General features: G+C 48.1%; 1 protein-coding gene across 8 annotated transcripts in view; it reads left to right on the forward strand.

The window, feature by feature from the left end:
• The window catches only part of STAT2 (signal transducer and activator of transcription 2), a 1902691-nt gene that overhangs the window by 1611738 nt on the left and 267116 nt on the right, over window positions 1–23837 (forward strand). For 6 of the 8 annotated variants that reach the window (XM_069653700.1, XM_069653696.1, XM_069653698.1 and 3 more), the window contains exon 21: window positions 11639–11827. The exons of the other annotated variants lie outside the window; for them this stretch is intronic. In XM_069653700.1, the coding sequence (XP_069509801.1) occupies window positions 11639–11827 (189 nt within the window). The remainder of the gene's footprint in view (window positions 1–11638; window positions 11828–23837) is intronic. 8 annotated transcript variants of the gene reach the window in all.

Here is a 23837-nt window from a genome sequence, read left to right on the forward strand (position 1 = left end):
ACCTGTTTGTCTGGGTATGTTCTTAAAAATTCTCTAAAATTCCCTATTTTAATGGGTGTTTTTGCAGGCGTCATTTGCTCTTCCCCCCCTTTTCAGTTTTATTCTTAATTCAGGTCTCCTCCTTTTTTGTGTGTTTTCCCATGCATTTAGTGCATGGGTTGCTACTGTGTTCACCTCCACACTTGGAACATGCGTGTTTATGCCTACAATACTTGCTCCAGTACCCTTTATCAAATTTCCAGCATTTAGTATTGCTTTTAACTGGAGTGTTGGACTTGTTGCTGTTTTGATTACAGGTATTTGACCTAGCCCCCTAAGGCAGGTTTTTCGGAAGGGACTGTTCCCCTTTGTTTTTCTGCCCATTATCATTAGCCACATAACACAATACACAAAATAATAAAGAGCACGAGTCTCAGAATAATAGAAGGGGAAATTACAGGCAGCGCAACTTGTGCAGGTACCAAAGAGGCAGTTCACCCCAACATAAAACAACGCATTCCTTTCAAAGGCTGGCCCCAGGGGGGCAGAGAACTGGGCAGCAAACCCAAGGGCAAACAAGCATCCGCACCTTGGGCACGCCAAGAGAGAACATCATCTCATATTGTTGGAATTATGAAAAAGGCTCTTGCAGTTGGGGGGACAAATGTAAGTTCAGACACCAGTGTAGCACATGTGGTGGAGAACACACCAGTGGTAAATGTACGAAGTTCCCCCCTGCCAGGCCAAGCCCCAAAGTCACTGAGGGAAAAAATACCCACTACATTTAAAATGGGGGCTTCACTACAGAAAGTAGATATGATGGTAATGCTGCAAGACTACCCTGACACAGCAGCACATCCCCTTTTAGGATAAGGTTTTAAAGAGGGTTTTTGTAACCCATTTCATGAACATTGATCCCAGCACATCCCCAATAATTTGAAATCTGTCTCCTCCCTACCTACAATAATCAAAAAAAAATAGGAAAGGAATTAGCCCTGGGCAGGATAGAGGGATCATTTGACTCCTCTCCCTTCCCAGAGTTTCTATGCTCCCCCCTTGGGCTGGTGCCCAAGAAAGAAAAGGGGAGTTTAGAATAATCCACCACCTGTCCTACCCTTCAGGGAGCTCTTTCAACGATGGCATCCCCACCACAGAGGCGGCAGTTTCCTACAGCAGCTTTCAGGATGCTGTGAACTTGGTGAGATTATCAGGGCAGCAAGCACTCATGGCAAAGGCGGACATCCAGTCAGCATTTAGGCTGCTGCCAGTCCATGAGAGCGCATAACAGTGGCTTCGCTTTCATTTTGAAAAGAAATTCTATTTTGATAAATGCCTCCCCATGGGTTGTACCATTGCTTGTGCATACATCATGCAATTCAGCTCATGTCTTCAATGGATCCTACAAAAGGCCATTCCTGGGGTGAGAGTAGTTCACTATTTGGATGATTTTTTCTTTACAGAACCAGAAGGGTCTCCACTGTGTAGCGCGGCTATCCAAAAATCTTGTGAAATCATGCAGGCGCTGGGGGTACCAATCACAGCAGACAAAACAGTAGGGCCCACCCATACCCTCTCTTTCTTAGGGATTGAGATTGACTCTACCAAAGGGGAATGCCACAGACCCAAAGATAAAATTGATGACTTACTAGGGGCTATCAAAAAAATGAAAGGTAAAGACAAAGCAACTCTGAAAGAAATGCAGTCACTAGATGGAAAGTTCAATTTTGCAACTAAAATAATGCCGCAAGGCCGGGTTTTCCACAGGAGCCTTGAATTAAGAATGAGAGGGGTAACCAAGCAGCATCACCACATAAGGCTGGGCAAAGAGATAGCTAAAGATTTAGCTGTATGGGAGACATTCCTTAACAATTTTAAAGGAAAAGTAATATGGTGCAAGCCTATAAATGACTCTGCCGAAAGGGCCCTGTTCACTAACGCTGCAGGGAGCAAAGTCTATGGTATATGTTTTGGCAATAAAAGGTGCGTAGGCCACTGGCCCCCCAGCTGGCATGAACTGGGATGGACCAAAAACATTATTTCCCATATGGATGGCACTTTACATATGGGGGGGACACTGATTAATACTGAGATGGTCACATGGTCGGACAATATGGCAGTGGTGCATGTGCTGAACAGAGGTGCTACATCTTGCACACTGGTATTAAAGGCATTAAGAGAAATTACAAAAATTAGCCTAAAATACAACATTGTTAACATTGCACTGCACATTGCCGGTAAGGAAAATAAAGTTGCAGACGCACTGTCTTGTTTTCAGTTCCATACTTTCAGGGCGCTAAATCCTCAAGTAGAAGGAAAGATGACAGCTGTACCAAAAGAAGTGTGGGACATCTTGGGATAAAACAAATCTGACCACAGCATCCCCCTAGAAAGGACCTCCAAAGAAAATCCCTGCTCACAACCGCCCCAAAGTAAAAGGCACGGCGGGAAACAAATCAAGGCATCACCCATCAACAGGTGAGCCTAGAGCAGTGGTCTTCAAACTTTTTGACCCGAGCCCCCCGCTAAGAAAAATGTCTCCGTCCCAGGCCCCCCCTATACACATTCACTCCAAAATTGTACTCGGTTGCGAACGGTTATCGCGCACTGGAGTAGAATGGTGCCCCTAACGAAGGAGTGAATTAAGTATTTGTGAACAAAGAATTCCATTTATTTTGCTATAATACAGAGGACTCGACTAAAAATAGTGTTGGATATTTATTTCACACAAACGAAAACACCCAATATTGCTGTCCTGTAGTAACATTTGCTATGCAAGCCCTGTAACAATTTGTTTCTCGAGTACAACAACGTACTGTCAATGGTATCACTTGCAAGTTGGACAGTGGCATACTGGAGAACTAGTGTGAAGGGTGGGCCTGCCTGTCAATATTGGGTTAAATTTTTGCAATAGCCAACCGCAGGCTTTCTTCCACCAACAGCTTTGACCGATATTTTGTCTTTAGGGCTGCAAGTGCAGTTGGGAATAGCATTGCAGCTCAGAGCAATACATGAAAAGGTCCCTGTGTAGAGTGTAGGCTCGTGCCATCGACATATTAAAAATGAAATGGCTGTCTCATACAGCACGTAACACAGGCAGAGGCGAGGGTAACACAGGCAGAGGTGAGAGCAGAGCTGTTTCAGTCCCCCGCTTGCCTCCATGGGCGTAATTTTAGGGGGGACAGGGGTGTTTTTCCCCCCATCTTTCATGGCACACCATTTTATCCCCATTAATTTAGCTGGGGCACCTTTTCATCAGATGCCATGTCCCCCCCAACATTTTCAGCAAAGTTACTCCACTGCCTGCCTCCTCACCTCTATGCCCCCTAATGTGGGGGTCACAGAGGGAGAGGGGCGCAGGGGGACCAGTGCTGCATTAATAACACAGCTCCTCCATGGCAGATTGCTGGAGCCCAGCAATCTGCCATTGGGGAGCTGTGTTATTAATGCAGCCCCGGTCCCCCCTGCGCCCCTCTCCCCATGGGTCCCCCATATTCGTAAACAACACTGGCAGAGCAGTTTCGGTCCCCCGCTCGCCTCCTCTCCTCCATGCCCCCTAATGTGGGGCATGCAGGGGGACTCAGGAGGGACCAGTGCTGCATTAAAAATAAAGGGGTGACTTACCCCTCACACGCGTCGGCGACAGCAGCACGGAACACAGGAAACCACAACGCAGCCTGGACGCACGATCCAAATGCAGGAAAGCGCGCGTCCAGGCTGCGTTTATTTCCTGTTTCATGGCCACGCCCCCACCACATCGCACTGGCTGAGCATGTGCATGTGAGCCAGTTTCTCCCCATTGCACATGCTCAGTTCAGTGCAAGAGGAAAAAAATAAGTTAAGCTTTTTCTTCTTCTGGAAGGTATCACACCCCGACCCTCCCCCGCCCCTTCCCTCAGGCATGTTGACTTGGCCCCAAGGGGGGCGCGCCCCACAGATTGAAGACCTCTGGCCTAGAGGGATCTTGGGGGACCTGGCAAAAAATGCTTTGGCTTTGAAAACTGCAAAAATGTACAGTAAATGCCTGCAAGAATTTGGCAACATAACTAAAATCAGCAACATCAAAGAAATTGAAGAAAGCCATGTCAATGACTTCATGGAATGGGACTTCAAACAGAATAAGAAGACATGAGCATCCTCCCACTTGGCAGCAGTAGCTTATTACACCGAACTGGCAAGGGGTACCAATCCCACACACAGCGCATTGACAAGAGGTGCCTTGAAACGTTGTTCTAAAGTTGAAGGAGGAAAAAGAGATACCAGGCGCCCTCTGAATTTTACTAAACTTAAAATCTTAATAGAGTGCTTGCATAAAGTATGTAACAATTCATACGAAACAGCCTTATTTAGGGCCGCCTTTACACTTAATTACTTTGGGGCTTTTAGGATAACCGAAATCGCATCCAAAAATACAAGTTCAGAGGAAGGGCTGGATGTTTCTGAGATCAACCTGGGTAAAGAAACAATGGCAATAAAGCTCAAGAGATCCAAGACTGATCAGATGAGCAAAGATAGAATCAGAATATTTCCCCATTTGTAACACCAGGGCTTTCCTTAGTAAACGTACAAGTGCGGGGGGCCAACTTTTGACACAGAAAAATGGTTCCTCACTTAGCAGATTTCAGTTAAGGTCTGTGCTTAAAAAGACCATAATGGCAGAAGGATGGGACCTGCAACATCTGCATGGATGGGGGGGCCTACAATAAAAAGCAATAAAGGGGATTGGGGGATGGAAATCTGGGGTATACAAAAAATATATTAGGAAAGACCTAATTTAACAGCTACACCCCCCCCCCCCTTTTCTTCTAGCTTTTTCTCACAGAGAACATTCCAAATAAAACTGCTTGGATCGTGGCCCACTCATTCATCAGTAGGGCCAGCAGATGGCTTGAGGAAACCCAGGAAGGCATGCATTTTCCAAATACTATCACTTATTGGTGGGGCAAATCTGGCATGCTCTGGGGCGACCTGCATGACAAGCTGGCCGGCCTCCTGGGAGTCAGTGCCCCCCCACCCCCGACTTCCTGATCATCCACCTTGGGGGCAATGACTTGGCCCAGCTAGGTAGGAAGCTGCTGCTGACAGAAATGTGCACCTCACTCAGAACCATTGCGCATGTATGGAGACAAACAGAGCTCATGATGTCAGAAATCATCCCGCGCCAACATTGGCAAGGTGTTCAGTCCAATAAGGCAATAGATATTTCAAGGCTCAAACTAAACAAAGCATTGGGCAATTTCTGCCTATTTTCACGATTTACGCTTATAAAACATGAGATCACAGTGCATAATAAAGCCCTATTTTGCAGTAACGGGGTCCACCTCTCCATAGAAGGTATGGACATCTTTACAAGGGCCATTTATTGGTCACTGGCAGAGAGGGGCTGTTCTTAGTAATTCTTTCCTATTTTGGGGGGACATGAGGAGCTTCCGGGCAGTACCCCCTCAGGGTTGCGCCAGGGATCAGCCTCGAGTTGGCCCTACGTGGGAGTAGGGTCCCCGCTCACTTGATCCCCCTGTTCCCTAAAATATTTGTGTTATGTTTTTTCATTATGTTTTATGATTGGTTGGTTGGGTTTTTTTTGCACCATAGCTCATGTACAATAAAGCTTGGTTGGCCTCCTCATTATGGCACTGTCATCACTGTCACCCGTCACAGCCTGCATGGCTCCCACACACTTAAACTCTTCCAGGATTATAGACATGGGCCTTCCGGAGGTGGAAGGCCCAGGGGCGTAAGCTGGGAGGTGGGCTCTGTCGTGAGCCCGGGCAGCACCTTTGAGGTGCTGGCCCACTTATCATGTGGGTGTATGGGTGGGACACTGGGTCCCAGCAAAAAAGGGGCCCAGATTTCTGGGCGCCCAAAACAGCGTGGAGGTGACAGTGGCAGATGACAACAGTTTGACCCTGCTCTGACACCCCACATCAAAGGCCACCCTCCCATCAAGACGGATTCGGAGACAAAGGGGCCTTTGATACATCAAAGAGGGCAACCTTGCCCCGAGGCCAGTTTTGGCCTATAACTAAGGTGGGCAAGGTAGCCCCCAGTCATCTGTTCCTTGGTCCTTTCATCGACTGCAGCTGCAAGTCATCTACTAAAAACCCTCCCTCCCTCTAAATAGTTGTAATATTGACTTATAAACAGGGATGAAATAGGACAGGTACTAATTGTAAAAATGAAACATCCTCAATATAGAACAGGCACCAAATTAAAAGTCATAGGGTCACAGGAACACTCAAACTAAAGAAGTTATCATAGAACTGAATACATCTAAAAAAATATCTAAATCACAAGGGCAGGTTGCCAAACTTGGTGAAGTTTGATGAATGCCAAAGCACGGGAATCACCCACCAAGGAGGAAAAGGCATCAAATAACCAAAAAGGCTCTCCCTAGACTCGGAGAAAGCCTTTGATAGGGTCGAGTGGAGATATATGGAACTCCTGGGCTTCGGGACTCACATTATGAGTTGGGTAACTGCCCTCTACAGAGCCCCCATGGCAAGGGTTCAGGTGAATGGGAAGCTGTCTGAATCATTCCCCCTCTCCTGAGGGACAAGGCAGGGCTGCCCACTCTCCCCCCCTGATATATGTCCTTACGATGGAGGCATTAGCCATAGCGATCAGAGCTCACCCGGACATCAAGAGAATTAGAAGGGGCGAGGTTGGAATTCAAGCTGTCCCTGTATGCGGATGATATTTTCGCCTATCTGGTAGACCCTGGCTCCTCGCTCCCCCCCTTCCTGACCCTGGTGGCTGCGTTTGGGCGCTACTCGGGCCTGAAAATTAACACCGCAAAATCTATCTTGTTCCCAATGAGAGCAACGGACCCAGACCCAGACCCCCTGGACAGGTTTCATGGGATTACAGTGGGGAAGGTCGCTATACGGTACCTGTGGGTCCTTCCCACCAGAGACATATCGGAATTGGGCACCACTAACTATGACCCCATAATGGCAGAGATCACATCTGATCTGAGGAGATGGGGTAAGATGATCCTCTAATGGTATGGCCGAATGACTGCAGTAGGGATGAACATATTGCCTCGGCTCCTGGACCTTTTCACAGCTCTCCCAACCACCATCCCAGCACAGACTTTTAGAGAACTACAAAATGCGGTACAAGACTTTGTATGGCAGGGGAAAACCCCAAGGACCGGGAGGGCCACCCTGACTCTACCGAGGGAAGAGGGGGGATTTGGGTTGCCGGATTTTCACCTTTATTTCTGCGCCGCCCAACTGCGCGTCCTCCTGGAGCACATGAAAGAGGGACTGGGAACGTATTGGTCATACCTAGAAGATATGGACGCCCACCCTCTAAAGGTGTGTGACCTCTTATGGGCCCCGCGCAAGACGATCCTGAAACACCTACAAACCCACCCGACCCTGGGAGTTCTCTGGGACATCCGGAAAGAGGGCCCCCTGGACTGCATACCTTACCACATGGCCATCGACTATGACTTCTCTCTGGGGCCATCCCCTCAACTTGGGTAGTAAAGGGTTCCGGCATTCCCAAACCTGGTCAGACATGGAAATGGAATGGGCTGGGCAGATGTTCAGAGAGGGCGAATTCCTATCCTATGAGGACCTGAGGGACGCTCTCGGACGAGGGTCTCTTTCCATTTTCGAATACCTCTGCCTTAAGGGCATCCTCTGCGACCAGTCATGGGGTCCAAACCTGAGGAGACAGTTAACCCCCTTCGGGAAGCTCCTGGGCTCGGCGACCTCGAGAAAGGGTGCGGTATCTAGTATGTATAAAATTGTAAATACTTATAACCTTCAGGGTAGGAGGAGCTTCTGCACGTTCTGGAATGAACTGGCAGGAGAAGAGATCTCAGAGGACGCCTGGGCTAGAATATTCAAAATAGCATTTCATGGGAACTTATTCACCTCAGACATGGAGCATAGTTTTAAGATCTTACAGGGGTGGCACAGGGACCCGGCAAAACTGTCAAAGATGTTCCCGGGGGTGTCACCAAGGTGCCCGAGGGGATGCGGCCTGACAGGCTCCAGAGGCCACATGTGGTGGCACTGCCCAAAAGTACAGGCCTACTGGGGGTCGGTGAGGGGCTGGATAGCGGAAGTAACAGAGGAAATTTTACCACTTAATCCCCTAACGATGTTATTGGGTCTCCCCCCAGAGGAAACGGAACTGTACCGATATCCAAAGATGTGGAAAACCATGCTGAGGGCAGGAAGAGTGGCTCTCGCTCAGAAATGGAAGAGCCCGAAAACCCCCTCAAAGGAAGATTGACTGAAAAAGGTGAAAAACATGTTTTTGATGGACAAACTGACTGCTATGGTGAACAATGATACTAGTTCATTCCTCAAGAACTGGTAGGGAGTTCAACAATCCTGGGGTTGGGACGTTCACTGAATCCGAGGTATATATCCCGGCCCGAGTGGGGCGGGACTAGTCCCGAGATGCATGACTTCCGACCTGGGGATCCACGACCTGGGGAATGGCGGCGCTAAATCAGTCGGACACTAATCGCATCATCTCCGAGGCACAGGATACAGAGTAAACATTAGGAGCCTCCCTAGACAAATGCACGGATCTGGACACAGGGTAGGGGGGGTGGGCTGGGGTTGGGGTGGGGACTTGGAGGATGGGCGGGGTAAGGGGTCACTCAGATTTTATTGTTTGTTTTATTAAAAAATGCTAATAAAAACCTAAGTTTAAAAAAAAAAGGTAAACTCCTCATAAAGCAAAGCAAGTAAATAACCAAAAACCAAGGGCAGGTTGCCAAACTTGGTGAAGTTTGATGAATGCCAAAGCACGTGAATCACCCACCAATGAGGAAAAGGCATCAAATAACCAAAAAGGCAAACGCCTCATAAAGCAAATCAAGTAAATAACCAAATATTCTGGCAAACTTGAAGTAAGTTGATGAAAGGCAGGGCTTAAGAATCCACCACTGAAGATAAAATGAATAACTCCTCACAAGGGGCCAAATCCAGATTGGATCATGGAGCATAAGTAATGCATAAGTAATGCCGTCATATGCTTCAGAACGAGGAAAAAGGTGCACAACAGTGGGGAAAGGCAAAATGCCTCTCCAGAGTGCATGGGGAGGGGAATCACAAAAAACTGGAATTCAGTTTGGTGCTAGCCGAAGCTCAAGAACCCCCCTCTGAGGAAAAAAATCAAATGACGCCTCACTAGGGGCCATATCCCAAGTGGGTCATAGAGCAAAAAGAAATGCCTACATATGCTTCAAAACGAGGCAAAAGGCACACAACAGTGGGGAAAGGCAAAGGGCCTCTCCATGGGTGCATGGAATGGACAATCCCAAAAGTCCAACATGTAGATGACCCGTTGCATCTTCATCCCCTGACACCTTTGATATGGCTTGTGTGCCTGTAGGGGACATAGGTGATGGCGTTAAGAGACATTCCCTCACATGTTTTGGCATACATGGCAGCAATCACATGGTGAGGGGTGTGGCATGGGGCTGTTGAACTGATGCACAGGCCTGGGCTGCTTGGCTTTGGTAGTGGATTGGATGCAATGGGGACACGTTTGGGGGAATGCAGTTGGCTGTGGTGGCATGGCAGGGCTACATTGGTAACCTAGTAACCTAGCCGTTGCTTTGCATGCATGCATCACGTCCCCGTTTACTACTTGACTGTTAAGCATGCTGATTGAAGGGGGGGTCTGGTTCTTGTCACTGCCATGGCTGTGTGTTGCCTGGTGCTGTGATGTGTCCCTTGGCTGCCCACCCCACTGTTCTGGCTCACAGGGGTGGGCTTGGTGTACTGGCACATGAGTGCTGCCATAGGTGCCTGTGATGGCTCCCATGCACTGCCCCCATTCGCAGTGCCCGGGTCATGGGTAGTTCCACTGGGGGATGCTCTGCCGAGCTGTTGTAGTTACATGCAGGGGTCAAGGGGTTTGACTCGCCTTTAGCCTCCTGGGTGCCAGAGCCACTTTGAATTCTCCAAGTCCCTCAACCCCCTCCATGTTGATCACAGTGCTACATTCTACCTCCCATGGTGTCAGGTTCAGTACAGGTGGTGAGCCATGCTGTCCTGTTGATGGTGGGACAAGATTCCCCGGACCCGCAGGTCATTCCAACGCTTGCAGCATTCGTCCCCGTCCCATGGGATGCAGCCCACTACCGACACCTTCTGGCTCACCACCTGCCAGATCTGGGGGCAGTGCTGGGAGGATGTCTTTTTCTGCCTGGCTCCATGTAGCTCAGCATGGTGGGCCACAACCTCATCCACCAGTACTGAGTCTGTAAACTTGGATTTTCTCAGACGATGTTGGGCTGCCTTGCCCCTGCCCCTTTCCTGAGACATGTATGATGGTCTTGGAGTGTGGATGGCTGCCAGGGACTCTGATTTGGAATGGACTGTGATTTCCAAAATGGCCACCGCAGTGTTTCCCATTCCAGCAGTGAAGTATTTACCGCTGCGCTAATTGCGTGGGCGCTCAGGGGTAGCACTAATAGCGCTGGATTTTCAGGTGGTAGCCCGCTTTCCACCACTGTTTACATCAGGCGCAATTAGCGTTACTGCCAGGGCCATGTGCGCGTGCCCGTATAATTGTGATACAATGCTATTTGCGCCGGGCTCCCGGCGTTAACGCTATTTCTGCTCGACGGAAAAAGCGCCTGCATACCACCCTACTAGTGATGAGGCCCAAAGACATGTATATTTTCCCAGATCTATATGCAGTCTTTTGACTTCTTGGTTTTCTATTCAAGCATGTGAAATATCCAATTCTGGAGAAGTCTTTGTTACCTGCAACTGTATTTCTCCAGCATTGATATCTTTCATAGATTAACATGCGCCCACCCTCCTCCCATGGGGAGTGGCTGCTTCGTTTCTATCTGATCAGTCATCACCTGTCAGTCCCCACAGTTAAAAATCTGAAGATGGCTGACTGGGGTGGAGCTTAAGCCCTGCCCCCTCATTGGTTATGGTCAAAGCGGGCCAAAGGGGGTGGAGGGACTACTCAAGTGAAGAGCTACACAGGCCCTATGGGCTTACTCTATAGCTTTTTTTCCTTTAGGGAAAAAGGTTTAAATAAGACATTTAAATTACGGAGGATTCCCAGTCTTATGACTGGGAATATTCAAGCATTTGAATCTATGAAAGATACCAATGCTGGAGAAATACAGTTACAGGTAACTAACAAAGACTTTTGAAACATGATAGCGTGGTAATGTGAGCAAAGGAATGAGGAGAAAAGTTGAGGTAGTCTCATAATACCTGTCTTTGTGTGTGTCTCTTGCTTTCCTACCTGTGTATAGTATGGAGAAAGGAAAAGGCTAAATCCAGACTATTTATGGCTGAGATGTGGCTGCTATGGAACTGGATTAGATCCTACCCCGCACAATCCATCCCTTCATGTCATACATGATACTGAACTCCACTGTAGGCGGCAACTCTTTTCTTTCTAGAGCTAAAGCACAGATGATGGCATTCCATTAGTATTTCAGTCTTGGATAGAGTGCTATCAAATTCCAGGCAGTCTAACTCTGAACTTTCAAGAGACACTTCTGCCTCTCTCCCCCCATTCCGCTTCTGTGATCTCCTTTTTCAGTGTGGAAAACCATGTGCGCCTCATACGTTGGTGCTAAATTGGTGTGTGGCTTTTACTTTCTTTTGGCCAACTGTCAGTTGACCGGCTGACCAGGCTGCTTTTTCTTGTACAGACAAGCCCACTGTGCGCTCTGTCCAACCGTACACTAAGCAAGACCTGGCCAACATCCCGTTTGTTGAGATACTGCATAGCTACCAGATTCTAGCAGATGAGAACATTCCAGAGAACACTCTCCTCTACTTGTATCCGGACACCCCCAAAGATGAAGCATTTAGCAAGTACTATCTCAGCAATAACAGAGGTGAGCCTCCATTCACTTTGTATGTTTTCATGAACTGAAATGTAATACTGTTCATTTTTGTTTGATCAACTTTGTTTTAAAATGCTCTGGTATATCACCAAGTAATATATTGGAATCAAATTGTCCTTTTGATTGGGTCATTGGTATGCTTATTATTCTACTACTCTTTCCTTACCTGTTAAGATTTAATAAAGCTCACTCTGTGTGATGGGGTGGGAACGAACGCTTGGAACACCTCCCTTTTTATTTTCAAAAGGAAAAGTAATTATTTACCCAATGTATGTGTGTTCTTATTTGTGTGCTTTATAATGGAGGTTGATTAACGTTCACTCCTATAACACTCTAATTCTAAAAGATACTTGTTGAAACAACTGCTTACCATGTGCCCCATGATTTAGAAGTATATTATGCTCTGACGATACGATTGTCTGGGAATCCTAAAAGGAAGTGTGGGCAAACTTGTGTCTCTGAATGTGCTATGCAGCCGCGTCATGTTCCCCAATGGATCGCCAACCTTCATCTCTCTCTATCTCCAAGGCTCTTGATATCCTTGCCCCTGTCACGAGGATCCGCCTGAAGCCTGTCTCCAAGTGCAATTCTCAGTATGACTCCGACCTGGCTGCTTTGAGACACAAATGCAGAGGGGCCGAGCGGAAGTGGAGAACTTCGGGCATATCCACTGACAAAGTGGACAGCCGCTTGCTCCAAAGGCAATACAGATTCTCCGTATTCTCCAAGAAGAGGGTCCATATTCAAGTCTGTGTCTCTGTGGCCTCTAACAACATGGACAAACCTTTTAAAATCTGCAACCAGTTGGCAAATCCGACTGCCGTCTCCACCTCTCCTGTTACTTCCCAGGCCCTCTGTACTGCCCTGGCTTCCCATTTCACCACTAAAACTCAGGACATCCTGACCACGCGTTCCTCCTCTCTCTCCCCCTCTACCTCCCTCAGGCCCCCTCTGGCCACCTTTCCCCCTCCTCTCCTTCTCTCATCTCTCTCTCTCTCCTATAACACCTGATGATGTTTCTAGATCAGTCCGGTCTATGAAAGTGTCATCCAAGCAGGTGCTCCCCTGCTCCTCCAGAACCATTAAGGACCACATTGTTTCCCTCGATCCAGCCTAGGTCGATTTCTGCTATCTTTCATTTGCCACTGGATCTTTTCCCCTCACCTCTCAAGCACTTCCACCCTCTCCTGAAAAAACCTTCTGCTGATCCTTGCTGTCCGGCCAACTATCGCCTGATCTGTCACTCCTTTTCTGGGCAAACTCGTTGAGGAACTGGCCATCTCTCAGCTAAACCTCCACACTGAATCTGTTGGTTATCACCGTGACCATCAGTCTGGCTTCTGATTGGCCAGAGGGACGAAAACTGCTCTCCTGAAAACCTGTGAAGATCTGCTCTCCAACCTTGATTCCAGCTCTCACTCTGTCCTCATCCTCCTTGAACTCTCCTCTGCCTTTGTCAATCAGGCCACCCTGATCAATCTTCTCAGTGTGAACCTTGGCATCACTGGTCATGCTCTGGCATTGCTGACATCCTTCCTCTTGGACAGACCCTCCCAGGTCCAACTTGGGTCCTTTCTCTCCGCCACCTCTCTTTCCACAAGTGGTGTTCCCCAGGGCTCTATCCTCTCACGCTGGCTCTTCTATGTCAATGTGGCCCCTTGCCTCACCTGATCTCTACTTTCTCCTCTAACTTTCAGTTTTATGCAGATGCCACACAGCTGTGTTGGGCGGAGGACAAGAGGGCGGTTATCAGCTGCATCAGGGATGAGTGTGGGGAGGAGTGGCGGGCCCAGAATGAGATTAATGCAATTTTTAGCAGATCCTACCAGGGATTATATAGCGCTGGCAGGAGGAGGCGGGGGGACTGCGGCAGAAATAGAGGAGACTCTGATGAACATGGCATTACCATGCATAGAGCTGCGACAGGCAGAGATGCTATGCATCGCTGACAGTAGAAGAGCTGCAGGCAACCATACTCTCGCTACCCATAGGGAAAACGGTGGGGACCAATGGCTTCCCAGCAGAATCCCACAAAGAATATGTTGGGGAGCTCACGCGCACATTTTACAGATGCTGGAGGAGGCATTTGAGACATGTCTGCTGCCCGCGAGCCTGCGAGAATTGACTATTGTACCGATACTCAAGCTGGGCAAGTCACCGCTTGATTGCAAATCTTACAGGCCTCCCTGTATGATTAACCAGGACTGTAAAGTACTGGCAGCACTCTTAGCAATCTGATTCCGCAGGGTGATTGGGGCGTCGATACATGCAGACCAGACGGGATACATCCCAGGGCGGAGCACAGCCTGGAACCTTCGTAGGTTTCACCATATCATAGATACGACTAGAGAGGCGGGGGGTATGTGGTGGCTTCCCTGGATGCAATCAAAGCGTTTGACTCAGTGAAATGGGTGTGGCAGCACACGGTTTTGAGACGCATTGGGGTCGGCCCAGCTTTTCAGCGGTGGGTGAAGCTGCTATACAGGAGGCCGATGCCCTGCGTGAAAACAGGAAGGCATATCTTGGGGGCATGGGTGCTGGGGAGGGGGATCAAGCAGGGGTGTCTGCTACCTCCCATGCTGTTCATCTTGGTGCTGGAACCTGTGGCAGCCCTTCTCAGGGCGGACTTTAAAGAAGCAGGCATGTTAGTAAGTGGCAATACACATATAATCTTGTTGTATACAGATGACATACTCCTGTATCTGCAGAATCCAGAGGTGAACCTACCGTACATGCTGGGGGTCCTGGATCAGTTTGCTAGGCTGTCAGGCATTGCCATCAGCAAAAAGAAATTGAGGCAGTTCCCGCTGACGGCACTGGCAGGGCTGGGCACAGAGCGCTTACCGAAACTGGGGTTTTTGGTGGGCGAAGGAGACCTTTAAAGGGATGGTCTAGTAAAAATTTGTATTTAAATAATAGATAGGCCACATAAAAAAATATACTAGCATCCTCCGTTTTAAAACTTCCTTTGTAAAATTTTGAGCTATTCAAGCTCAAAATTCGAAAAAGCAAGCACAGGGGCGCCGCCATTTTGTGAAATGGAGGCCCTCCTGTGCTGGCTTTTGCTTTTGCGGCACTAATGAAGGAAAAGCCAGCCAGCTGTAGTAAACAAAGTCTACCGCTGGGTGGCTTTCCCTTCATTAGTGCCGGGACTCGGAGGACGCGGACCGGAGACCAGAGCAGGAAAGCTGCAGCTGAATCTCGGTAAGTGCTATTTATTTTTTTTTACAAAAAATAAGCACTAGCTGCGGTTTTTTTTCTAGGTTTTCCGGGCTGGAGGAGCCCGGAAAACTTAGAAATAAAAACGCAGCTTTAAAAACATTGTATTTATGTTTGCGGTCGCTTTTGAAGCGACCGCAAACATAAATAAAACGTTATTGTGTTGGAGGGGGGAGCCCGAGAGCCCCAAATGGTAAAGCAGATTCAGGCAGACACAACACGGCATTGCGGAAAACAACCGCGTTGTGTTTGCCTGAATCTGCTTTTCCCTTTGAGGCTCTCGGGCTCCAGATTCAGGCAGACACAACGCAGCATTGCGGAAAACAACCGCGTTGTGTCTGCCTGAATCTGCTTTTCCATTTGGGGCTCTCGGGCTCCCCGTGGGGAGCCCGAGAGCCCCAAATGGAAAAGCAGATTCAGGCAGACACAACGCGGCATTGCGGAAAACAACTGCGTTGTGTCTTCCTGAATCTGCTTTACCATTTGGGGCTCTCGGTCTCCCCACGGGGAGCCCGAGAGCCCCAAATGGAAAAGCAGATCCAGGCAGACACAACGCGGCATTGCGGAAAACAACCGCGTTGTGTGTGCCTGAATCTGCTTTTCCTCAAATGGGAAAGCAGATTTAGGCAGACAACGCAGCATTTAGCATTTCCCATTTGGGGCTCTCGGGCTCCCCACGGGGAGCCCGAGAGCCCCAAATGGGAAATCAGCTGCAGGTCGAAACACTACGCGGCATGTAAACATAACCGCGTGTGTTTCTGCCTGCTGTGGCTTTCACTTTGGGTCTCCGGTGCTCCCCTGGGAGCACCGGAGACCCAAAGTGATAGCCACAGCAGGCAGAAACACACGCGGTTGTGTTGGAAAACGCTGTGGTTTAAAAACGCGGCATTGCGGAAAACAACCGCGTTATGTCTGCCTGAATCTGCTTTTCCATTTGGGGCTCTCGGGCTCCCCACGGGGAGCCCGAGAGCCCCAAATGGAAAAGCAGATCCAGGCAGACACAACGCGGCATTGCGGAAAACAACCGCGTTGTGTGTGCCTGAATCTGCTTTTCCTCAAATGGGAAAGCAGATTTAGGCAGACAACGCAGCATTTAGCATTTCCCATTTGGGGCTCTCGGGCTCCCCACGGGGAGCCCGAGAGCCCCAAATGGGAAATCAGCTGCAGGTCGAAACACTACGCGGCATGTAAACATAACCGCGTGTGTTTCTGCCTGCTGTGGCTTTCACTTTGGGTCTCCGGTGCTCCCCTGGGAGCACCGGAGACCCAAAGTGATAGCCACAGCAGGCAGAAACACACGCGGTTGTGTTGGAAAACGCTGTGGTTTAAAAACGCGGCATTGCGGAAAACAACCGCGTTATGTCTGCCTGAATCTGCTTTTCCATTTGGGGCTCTCGGGCTCCCCAAGGGGAGCCCGAGAGCCCCAAATGGAAAAGCAGATTCAGGCAGACACAACGCGGCATTGCGGAAACAACCGCTTGCTTGAAAACACCGGAGACCCAAAGTGATAGCCACAGCAGGCAGAAACACACACGGTTGTGTTGGAAAACGCTGCGGTTTTAAAACCGCAGCGTTTTCCAACACAATAACGTTTTATTTATGTTTGCGGTCGCTTCAAAAGCGACCGCAAACATAAATACAATGTTTTTAAAGCTGCGGTTTTATTTCTAAGTTTTCCGGGCAGCTCCAGCCCGGAAAACTTAGAAAAAAACCGCAGCTAGTGCTTATTTTTTGTAAAAAAAATAAATAGCACTTACCGAGATTCAGCTGCAGCTTTCCTGCTCTGGTCTCCGGTCCGCGTCCTCCGAGTCCCGGCACTAATGAAGGGAAAGCCACCCAGCGGTAGACTTTGTTTACTACAGCTGGCTGGCTTTTCCTTCATTAGTGCCGCAAAAGCCAGCACAGGAGGGCCTCCATTTCACAAAATGGCGGCGCCCCTGTGCTTGCTTTTTCGAATTTTGAGCTTGAATAGCTCAAAATTGTACATAGGAAGTTTTAAAACGGAGGATGCTAGTATATTTTTTTTATGTGGCCTATCTATTTTTTAAATAAAAAAATTTACTAGACCATCCCTTTAAATACCTGGGAGTAGTGGATATTTATCATGACCCTAGGCGGGGACAGGAAATGAACACGCTGAGGGCGCTCCAAGGGGTGGAAAAGTCCATGGAGATCTGGCAGAGGCTGCCATTGTCTATGATGGGCTGAGCAGCGGTGTTGAAGATGGTGGTACTACCGCGCCTGCTCTACCACTTTAACATATCCTATGACATTCCAGGGCACTTCTTCAGGAAACTAAACTCGATGGCTAAACAATTTATCTGGGGAGGAGGGAGATGCAGGATAGCGTTGGGCACACTGTGTAGAGATTAAAAAGATGGAGGGATTAGAGTGCCGAATTTTGAGGTGTACAATCTAGCAGGCCAACTGTAGCTTGTCATAACCTGGCTAGTGGACGAGGGCTCACTGGACATGGGACTGTTGCGCGGAGAGGTCGGACCTTATTATCTGAGGGAGGCACTCTGGGTATAAGGACGCTAAGCTGGGGAAGACATTGGCACTGGTGACCCTGGGCAGGAGAATCTGGTGCAAATTGTGGAGGATGGTGGGGAAACGGGATCCGTATTCAGCAAACATTACTCTTGCAGTGATGGGCAGGAGGAGTCCAGGAGAGGTTAACAGCCACTGATCACACTGGGAGCCGAATAGGGTAATCACCCTGGGCCACATATATAAGGAAGGAGAGTGAGTGGAATTCTTGGAACTGACAGAACAGTACGACATTTCAAAAGGCCAGTTTTTGTTGTATCACAGTCTTATCAAGATCACAGAGGTTCGATGGCCGGGGCTGAGAAAGGGAGAGGACGGGGATTCCATGCTAGAGGCCTTTTACGATTTGGCGGAAGGGGGACATACGATTATGAGGCTCTATGAACTGGTTTTGGAGGCGCTGGGTCAGGCAGAGCTTAAGGTGAAATCCAAGTGGGAAGAAGATCTGCACTCTTACAGACGGGGAATGGGCCACATTGCTGACATACAAGAGAACGGTGTCTAGGAACACTATATTTAAGCAGATACAGCTCCAAGTCATCCACAAAGTGTACACTACCCTACAAGTCACTTCACAGTTCCTGGGAGCAGAGGAGCAGAAATGTCCCATGTGTGCGCGAGACTCAGCAGGGATTCTACATATGTTTTGGTTGTGCCCATTGATTAGGGTTTTCTGGAAGAACATAGCACACAGGGGCAGGGAGGGGGGGGGTATAGATATGCGGGAGTGGCCACCAGAGGTGAGCATATTAGGACTGTCCCTGCGGCAACGCGCACCTGATGAAGATGAAGGATCTCATCTGCATTTTAGCAAAACGAAGGAAACGTGGAAGTCGGCGGAAGGTCCCCGTATAGAGGCATGGGGAGCTTTAAAGAAATGGACGGAGGCTGAGACAATAGTGTGGCATAGGGGGGGTCTATAGGGGACAACGGGAGGTCGGTACCAATGACGGCATGGAACACGCTAGTACAGGAGATGACTCTGGACGAAGGACTCCCCTGAGCTCATTCGAACAACGAAGGCATATGAGTGGTGGTGGGAGTGTGCCGGGTGGGATGGAAGCATGAAATGTTGGGTTGGGTGTAGCAGGAATTGAAAGACAATACGTGGCATTGCATGATGTTACTAGGCAGTCAAGAGAGGGGAGGCGGGTGGAGGGAGGTGACGGGAGCAGCCTGCAATCATCTGGCAGCAGAGATTGGTCAATGTGAAGCATGCGGGACAATACGCACTACTCATCCAACTTTCAATCGATGCCGTTGGCTTGTGCGGCTGCCGGGCAGAAGGCAGCCTGGTACTAAATGTAATTCTCCAGCATTGGATCTTTCATGGATTCACATGCTTAGAATATTCCCCGTCGTCAGGCTCAGTATATTTATAAAGACGTTTCCTATAGGAATTTTATTTTGACTCTGTCGTTTTCGGGCTGCATACGCTTGACCCAATAGTATATAGGAATATAAATAGCCCCGCCCCGGCGGCTCCCTTCGGATTTCAACCGTCTCCAAAGTAGCCCAAGCACCTCGTGTTTCTACTTCTGTACAAGGTTGAATTCTACTCTTGAGAGTTTTTTCGTGAAAATGTCTGGAAAGGCGTTATTCCGCCCGTGTGCCACGTGCAGACTGAAAAAAGTCTATGAAGGAGATGGGCACATGGATTGTTTGTACTGTCTGCACCTTCATCACTCGGTGGACAGTTGTGAGATCTGCAAAGGTTTCTCACAGAAGACGCTAAAGGATCGGAATAGACGCCTGGTGATGTGGCTAAATGAAGGAACCTATCCTTCATCAGAGGTAGGATCGGTGCGCAGCCTAGCATCCAGGCCCAAGTCGTCCAAGGCGGTATCCCATCACCGGTTGGTGTTGGCGGAGCCTGCGCCGAAGAAACCGCGATTTATGGAGAAACGCCCTTCTGAAAAACATCAGGCGAAGGAATCCTCGTCAAAACAAGGGCAAGATCGCCATCAAGGAAAGTCGTCGTCTTCATCTTCGTCGAAAAAAGAGGAAGATCCTTTGAAGACCTCCTCCTCAGGAGACCATCACAGGTCGTCCTCCAGTAGAGACTCGACGAGGCATAAATCTAGTTTAAAAAAGGCGGGATCGCCAAAGGAGGCTACGTCACAGCCTACACCATCATCTACAGAGACTGTGTCGTTGACGGGATTGTTACCGTCGACACAGGTAGCGCCTTCAGGGCCCCCGATGAATACGATAGCGACGATATATCCACGTTGACCTCGTCGACGGTGGAGCCTCTAAGGGTGTGGCAGCCGGAGGTGTACAACGCGGTTCTGCCAGAGACCTTACTACAGCCGGAGGCAGCCTTCTCAATATCATCCATGGAGGAGGATCGAGAACAGATCGTTGTTCCAGCAGATCTGGGATGGCAAGGAATTGCGTCATCGACCATTCGGGGGGGCAAAATGTCCCCGTTTCGTCGTCTTTATTGAACCCTCAATCTATATCATCTGTGCAAGTGTTGTCCACGCTGAAGCGGTTGGATGAGAAGTTACCCCTCGTAGACGCACCTTTGGGGATTCCGGCAAGACCTGCCCACGACGAACCGGGTCCTTCTACGCGGGTTACGGAGAGTCCAACCTCCCGACCAGTGAGCGAGGAACCACCACGCTCATACCCGGTAGAAGGGGAGTTGCAAGATTCAGAGTCGTAACCTAGAGACTCTTTTTCAGAGGTATCCTCATCCCCTTTGAGGGATCCTACATGGGAGTCGGAAGCGGAGATGGAGGCACCTAGAAGCCTGGCTCAACCATCACCGCCAGACGACATTGGCGCTTTTCACACAATGATGGGCGAAGCCTGTATTGAGTTTGGTCTGAGCCCTGAAGAAGAAAAGGAGTGCTTTTTGTTCGACCATATGGGGAAAAGAAGGAAGTCAGTCTTCTCAGTTCCCATTCAAGATCACTGCAATGGATGCTAATAGGCTTAGTTTATGTTGAAAATTATCTGAATGTAAAAGGGAAAGTATTCAGAATTAACAATGCCGGTAATCTTCATTAAACATACCGACCGCACATGGCGAATATGGAAAAGGCCCCCGAATAAACAATATAGCAGACACAACATGTAGGCAATGAGCAAGAACTCATTACATGAAAGACAGTGCAGCAAGTACATTATTTGTACATGGCGCCTTTAATTATGCCGTGAACCAAAACAGGCAAGTCAGTAGAAACACAGCCATAGAGTGGTTGCTTAGCAACCCTCCAATGTAGGACCCAGCATACGGCAACACCATCATTACGGGGAAAAGAACACAGGAATCAAACAGCGGTGAAAACGCGAATGCGAGTGAAACGAAAGTACCCCGTACCGCGAGGGACTCCTTTTGCCCACGCACATTCATCCACAGTAGGACGCACCGCATCCACCGTGTAGGACGAGTGTCCTTTAGCCCACGAGCCTCATGAACAGAGCGAAGGAATCCCCGGAGGGATCTTAACCCAGGAACGCTTATAACATTGGACACAGAACACCGCAACCACATATACATGAGACGGGTCCCACGACTAACGGTGAGTCTTTTCAACAGTAAAGTTCTTACTTGTTTGCAATATTGATCACAGAGTGGGACTCGGCGCTGAATTTAGCGACTGATCCCACTTGTGATCTTACTACTTTTCACCAAACAAAGAATGAATGAAAGAAGCAATATCTGTAATACGGATCACATAGTGGGACTCAGCACTGATTTTAGCGACTGATCCCACTTTTGATCTGACTACTTTTCACTCAAAGCGCAAATGAAAGAAGCAATGTTAGTATGATTCCCCACAGAATACATGACTGAATCCAGGCTTTTAACTTTATCTCCTATAGCGGTGTAACTCTGAAAATAAGAAGTTGTACAAAAGAGAAACTAAGAGACAGACAGTCACCACACAGAAGTGTGCAGAGTATTGCCACATACCGGTTCACCGGGACCAAGGTTCGTGTTAACTGTCAGACGTATACATAGAATGATTGCAGAAAGTAATAGAAACTAATGCAGATATCTGTGCACATTGATTTTGCAGAAAAAAGACAGAAAAAATTGATATCCCCACCTGAAGAAGGCCAAACACATTGCCCAAAGCGCATAGTGGAACCCATAGGTTAGAATCCTAAAAGCCTTCAAGAGGGCTTGTGTAAAACTGGGACAATAAACCAAGGATTTCAAGACATTTTGGAACAATTTGACTACAAATGAATGAAGTATTGCTTGTTGAAGAATCATAATGTGATTAAAACTGTAATTGGAGAAAAAAAAATATTATTGAAACAGGCATACACGAACAAGTTTGTATATGACAATATAATATGCAATGTGCCTATGATATACTGAATGAGATAACAGAAAATCTTTGTTACGAAAGAAATAAACACAAACACAAGTTTGTGTTTTTTACATAAGCAAGTTGTCATACACGTGAAGTTTATTGAACAATATTTGGCTGTCGTAGTGCAGCACAAAAGTGTGCATCTGTTATGTTTTCCGATACAACGGTTGACCATATACAATTCACCCATTCAAGATCACGTCTGGCAAGAAGGTTTGAGGACCATGCGTCATCCATTTTCAGAACCAGCAATAAAGGGCAGGTTGGAGAAGAAATTCAAGGCTCCAGACTCTACGCCTAAATGCTTGACCGCTCAACCATCTTCAGAGCCAGTAATGTCGGCTGCAGCAGCTAGGAAGGCCAGATCGCAGCACAAATGTTCTACCCCTCCGGATAACGAGGCTAGAAGACAGGACGCGTTTGGTAAAAAGGTTCTATCCATAGGAGCGACGACGGTTAAAGCAGCTAACTCGCTGGCAATTATGGCAAGATATGACAGAGATGTGGCATTGTTTAGCCCCTATCCTAAAACACCTTCCTGCGGAACATCGAAAGTTGGCCATGTTACTGGTCCGGGAGGGAGAAGAAGCTTTAAACCACTCTATTAACATCGCCGTGGATTTGGCGCAGTCCGGGTTTAAGCAAATAAACAACAGAGTGGTTTTGAGAAGGCAAGCCTGGCTGAAATGTACTAACTTCAGACCGGAAGTCCAGTACAAGGTACTCGATAAGCCGTGTGATGGTGACCAACTGTTAGGAGAGAAAGTGGACGAGGCCTTGAAAGGTATGAAAGAGGATACGGACACGGCCGGGTCGTTAGGAGCCTTGCAAAGTGGAAGAGCTTTTCGATCTTTTTGTCTCTTCCGCGAAACATCAGGAAATTCCTGTTTTACTGCATCTAGAGACCGAAATTTCAGCAGGCCATCATACCCTCCCAAGGTTATAGACGTGCGGTCCAGGCAACGCGAAGAGGTCGAAACTACCAGGCTTCGAACAGAAGGCGATATTCATCGTCAGCAAAAGACAGACAGTCAAAGTCCCAACAATAACATGTTACAGGACGTCCTGGGAGGAAGGGTGGCCCATTGCCTCGACGAATGGGAAAGTATAACAACAGACCGCTGGGTATTGGACACGATAAAACTAGGCCACTCTCTGCAGTTCAAGGAAACGCTGTCACAAATTCCACCTGTGTATTCGGCGCAACCCCATCTTCGCATATTACAACAAGTGGAGATTATGCTGCAAAAAGGGGCTATAGAATTTGTTTGAGTGGCCAAAAGCGGCTAGGGAGTTTACTCTCGTTACTTCGTGGTCAAAAAACCCAACTGTTAGGACAGTTTTTCTGAAGTCCAGTTAAGGGCCTAGTAAAACCATTCAACTGAGGCAGTACAAGACTCCACTCTTAGTATAAGACTGTACCACCTGAGTACATGGTAGCGTAGGCAGAGCAGCCAGGCTTATCTTAGGAGGGAGAGAGGGCAGTAGATACAGTACAAGTGAAAATTGTAATACAAATGATCCAAAGAAACACTGAAACACTATGTATTATAAAAATAAAGGATTTATTTAAATACAAGTAGGCCCAGATAAATCTAGGGGTTAAGTAAATACTGAAACATTATATGAAATCACAATATAAAACACAACACTATGCTTGAAAGTACACAGACCCAAGTATAGACCTTATTTGGAACACCTAACAGTAGTTCTAGGGAAGTCAAACCCTTGTTATACACATTTAGTATAGGTCAAGCCTATTCTTTGGGAGTAAAAGACCAATGGTTACTTTTAGATTACTTTTGGTAATACAAGGACAGTAGGCCCTACCAGTTGTACAGTGACTCTTGGAACAAATCACATAAACAGTCAACTGGACAATATACTTTTGGTGA

This window comes from Ambystoma mexicanum, chromosome 3q (genome assembly GCF_040938575.1).
Source record: "Ambystoma mexicanum isolate Mex_15411 chromosome 3q, UKY_AmexF1_1, whole genome shotgun sequence".
NCBI lineage: Eukaryota > Metazoa > Chordata > Amphibia > Caudata > Ambystomatidae > Ambystoma > Ambystoma mexicanum.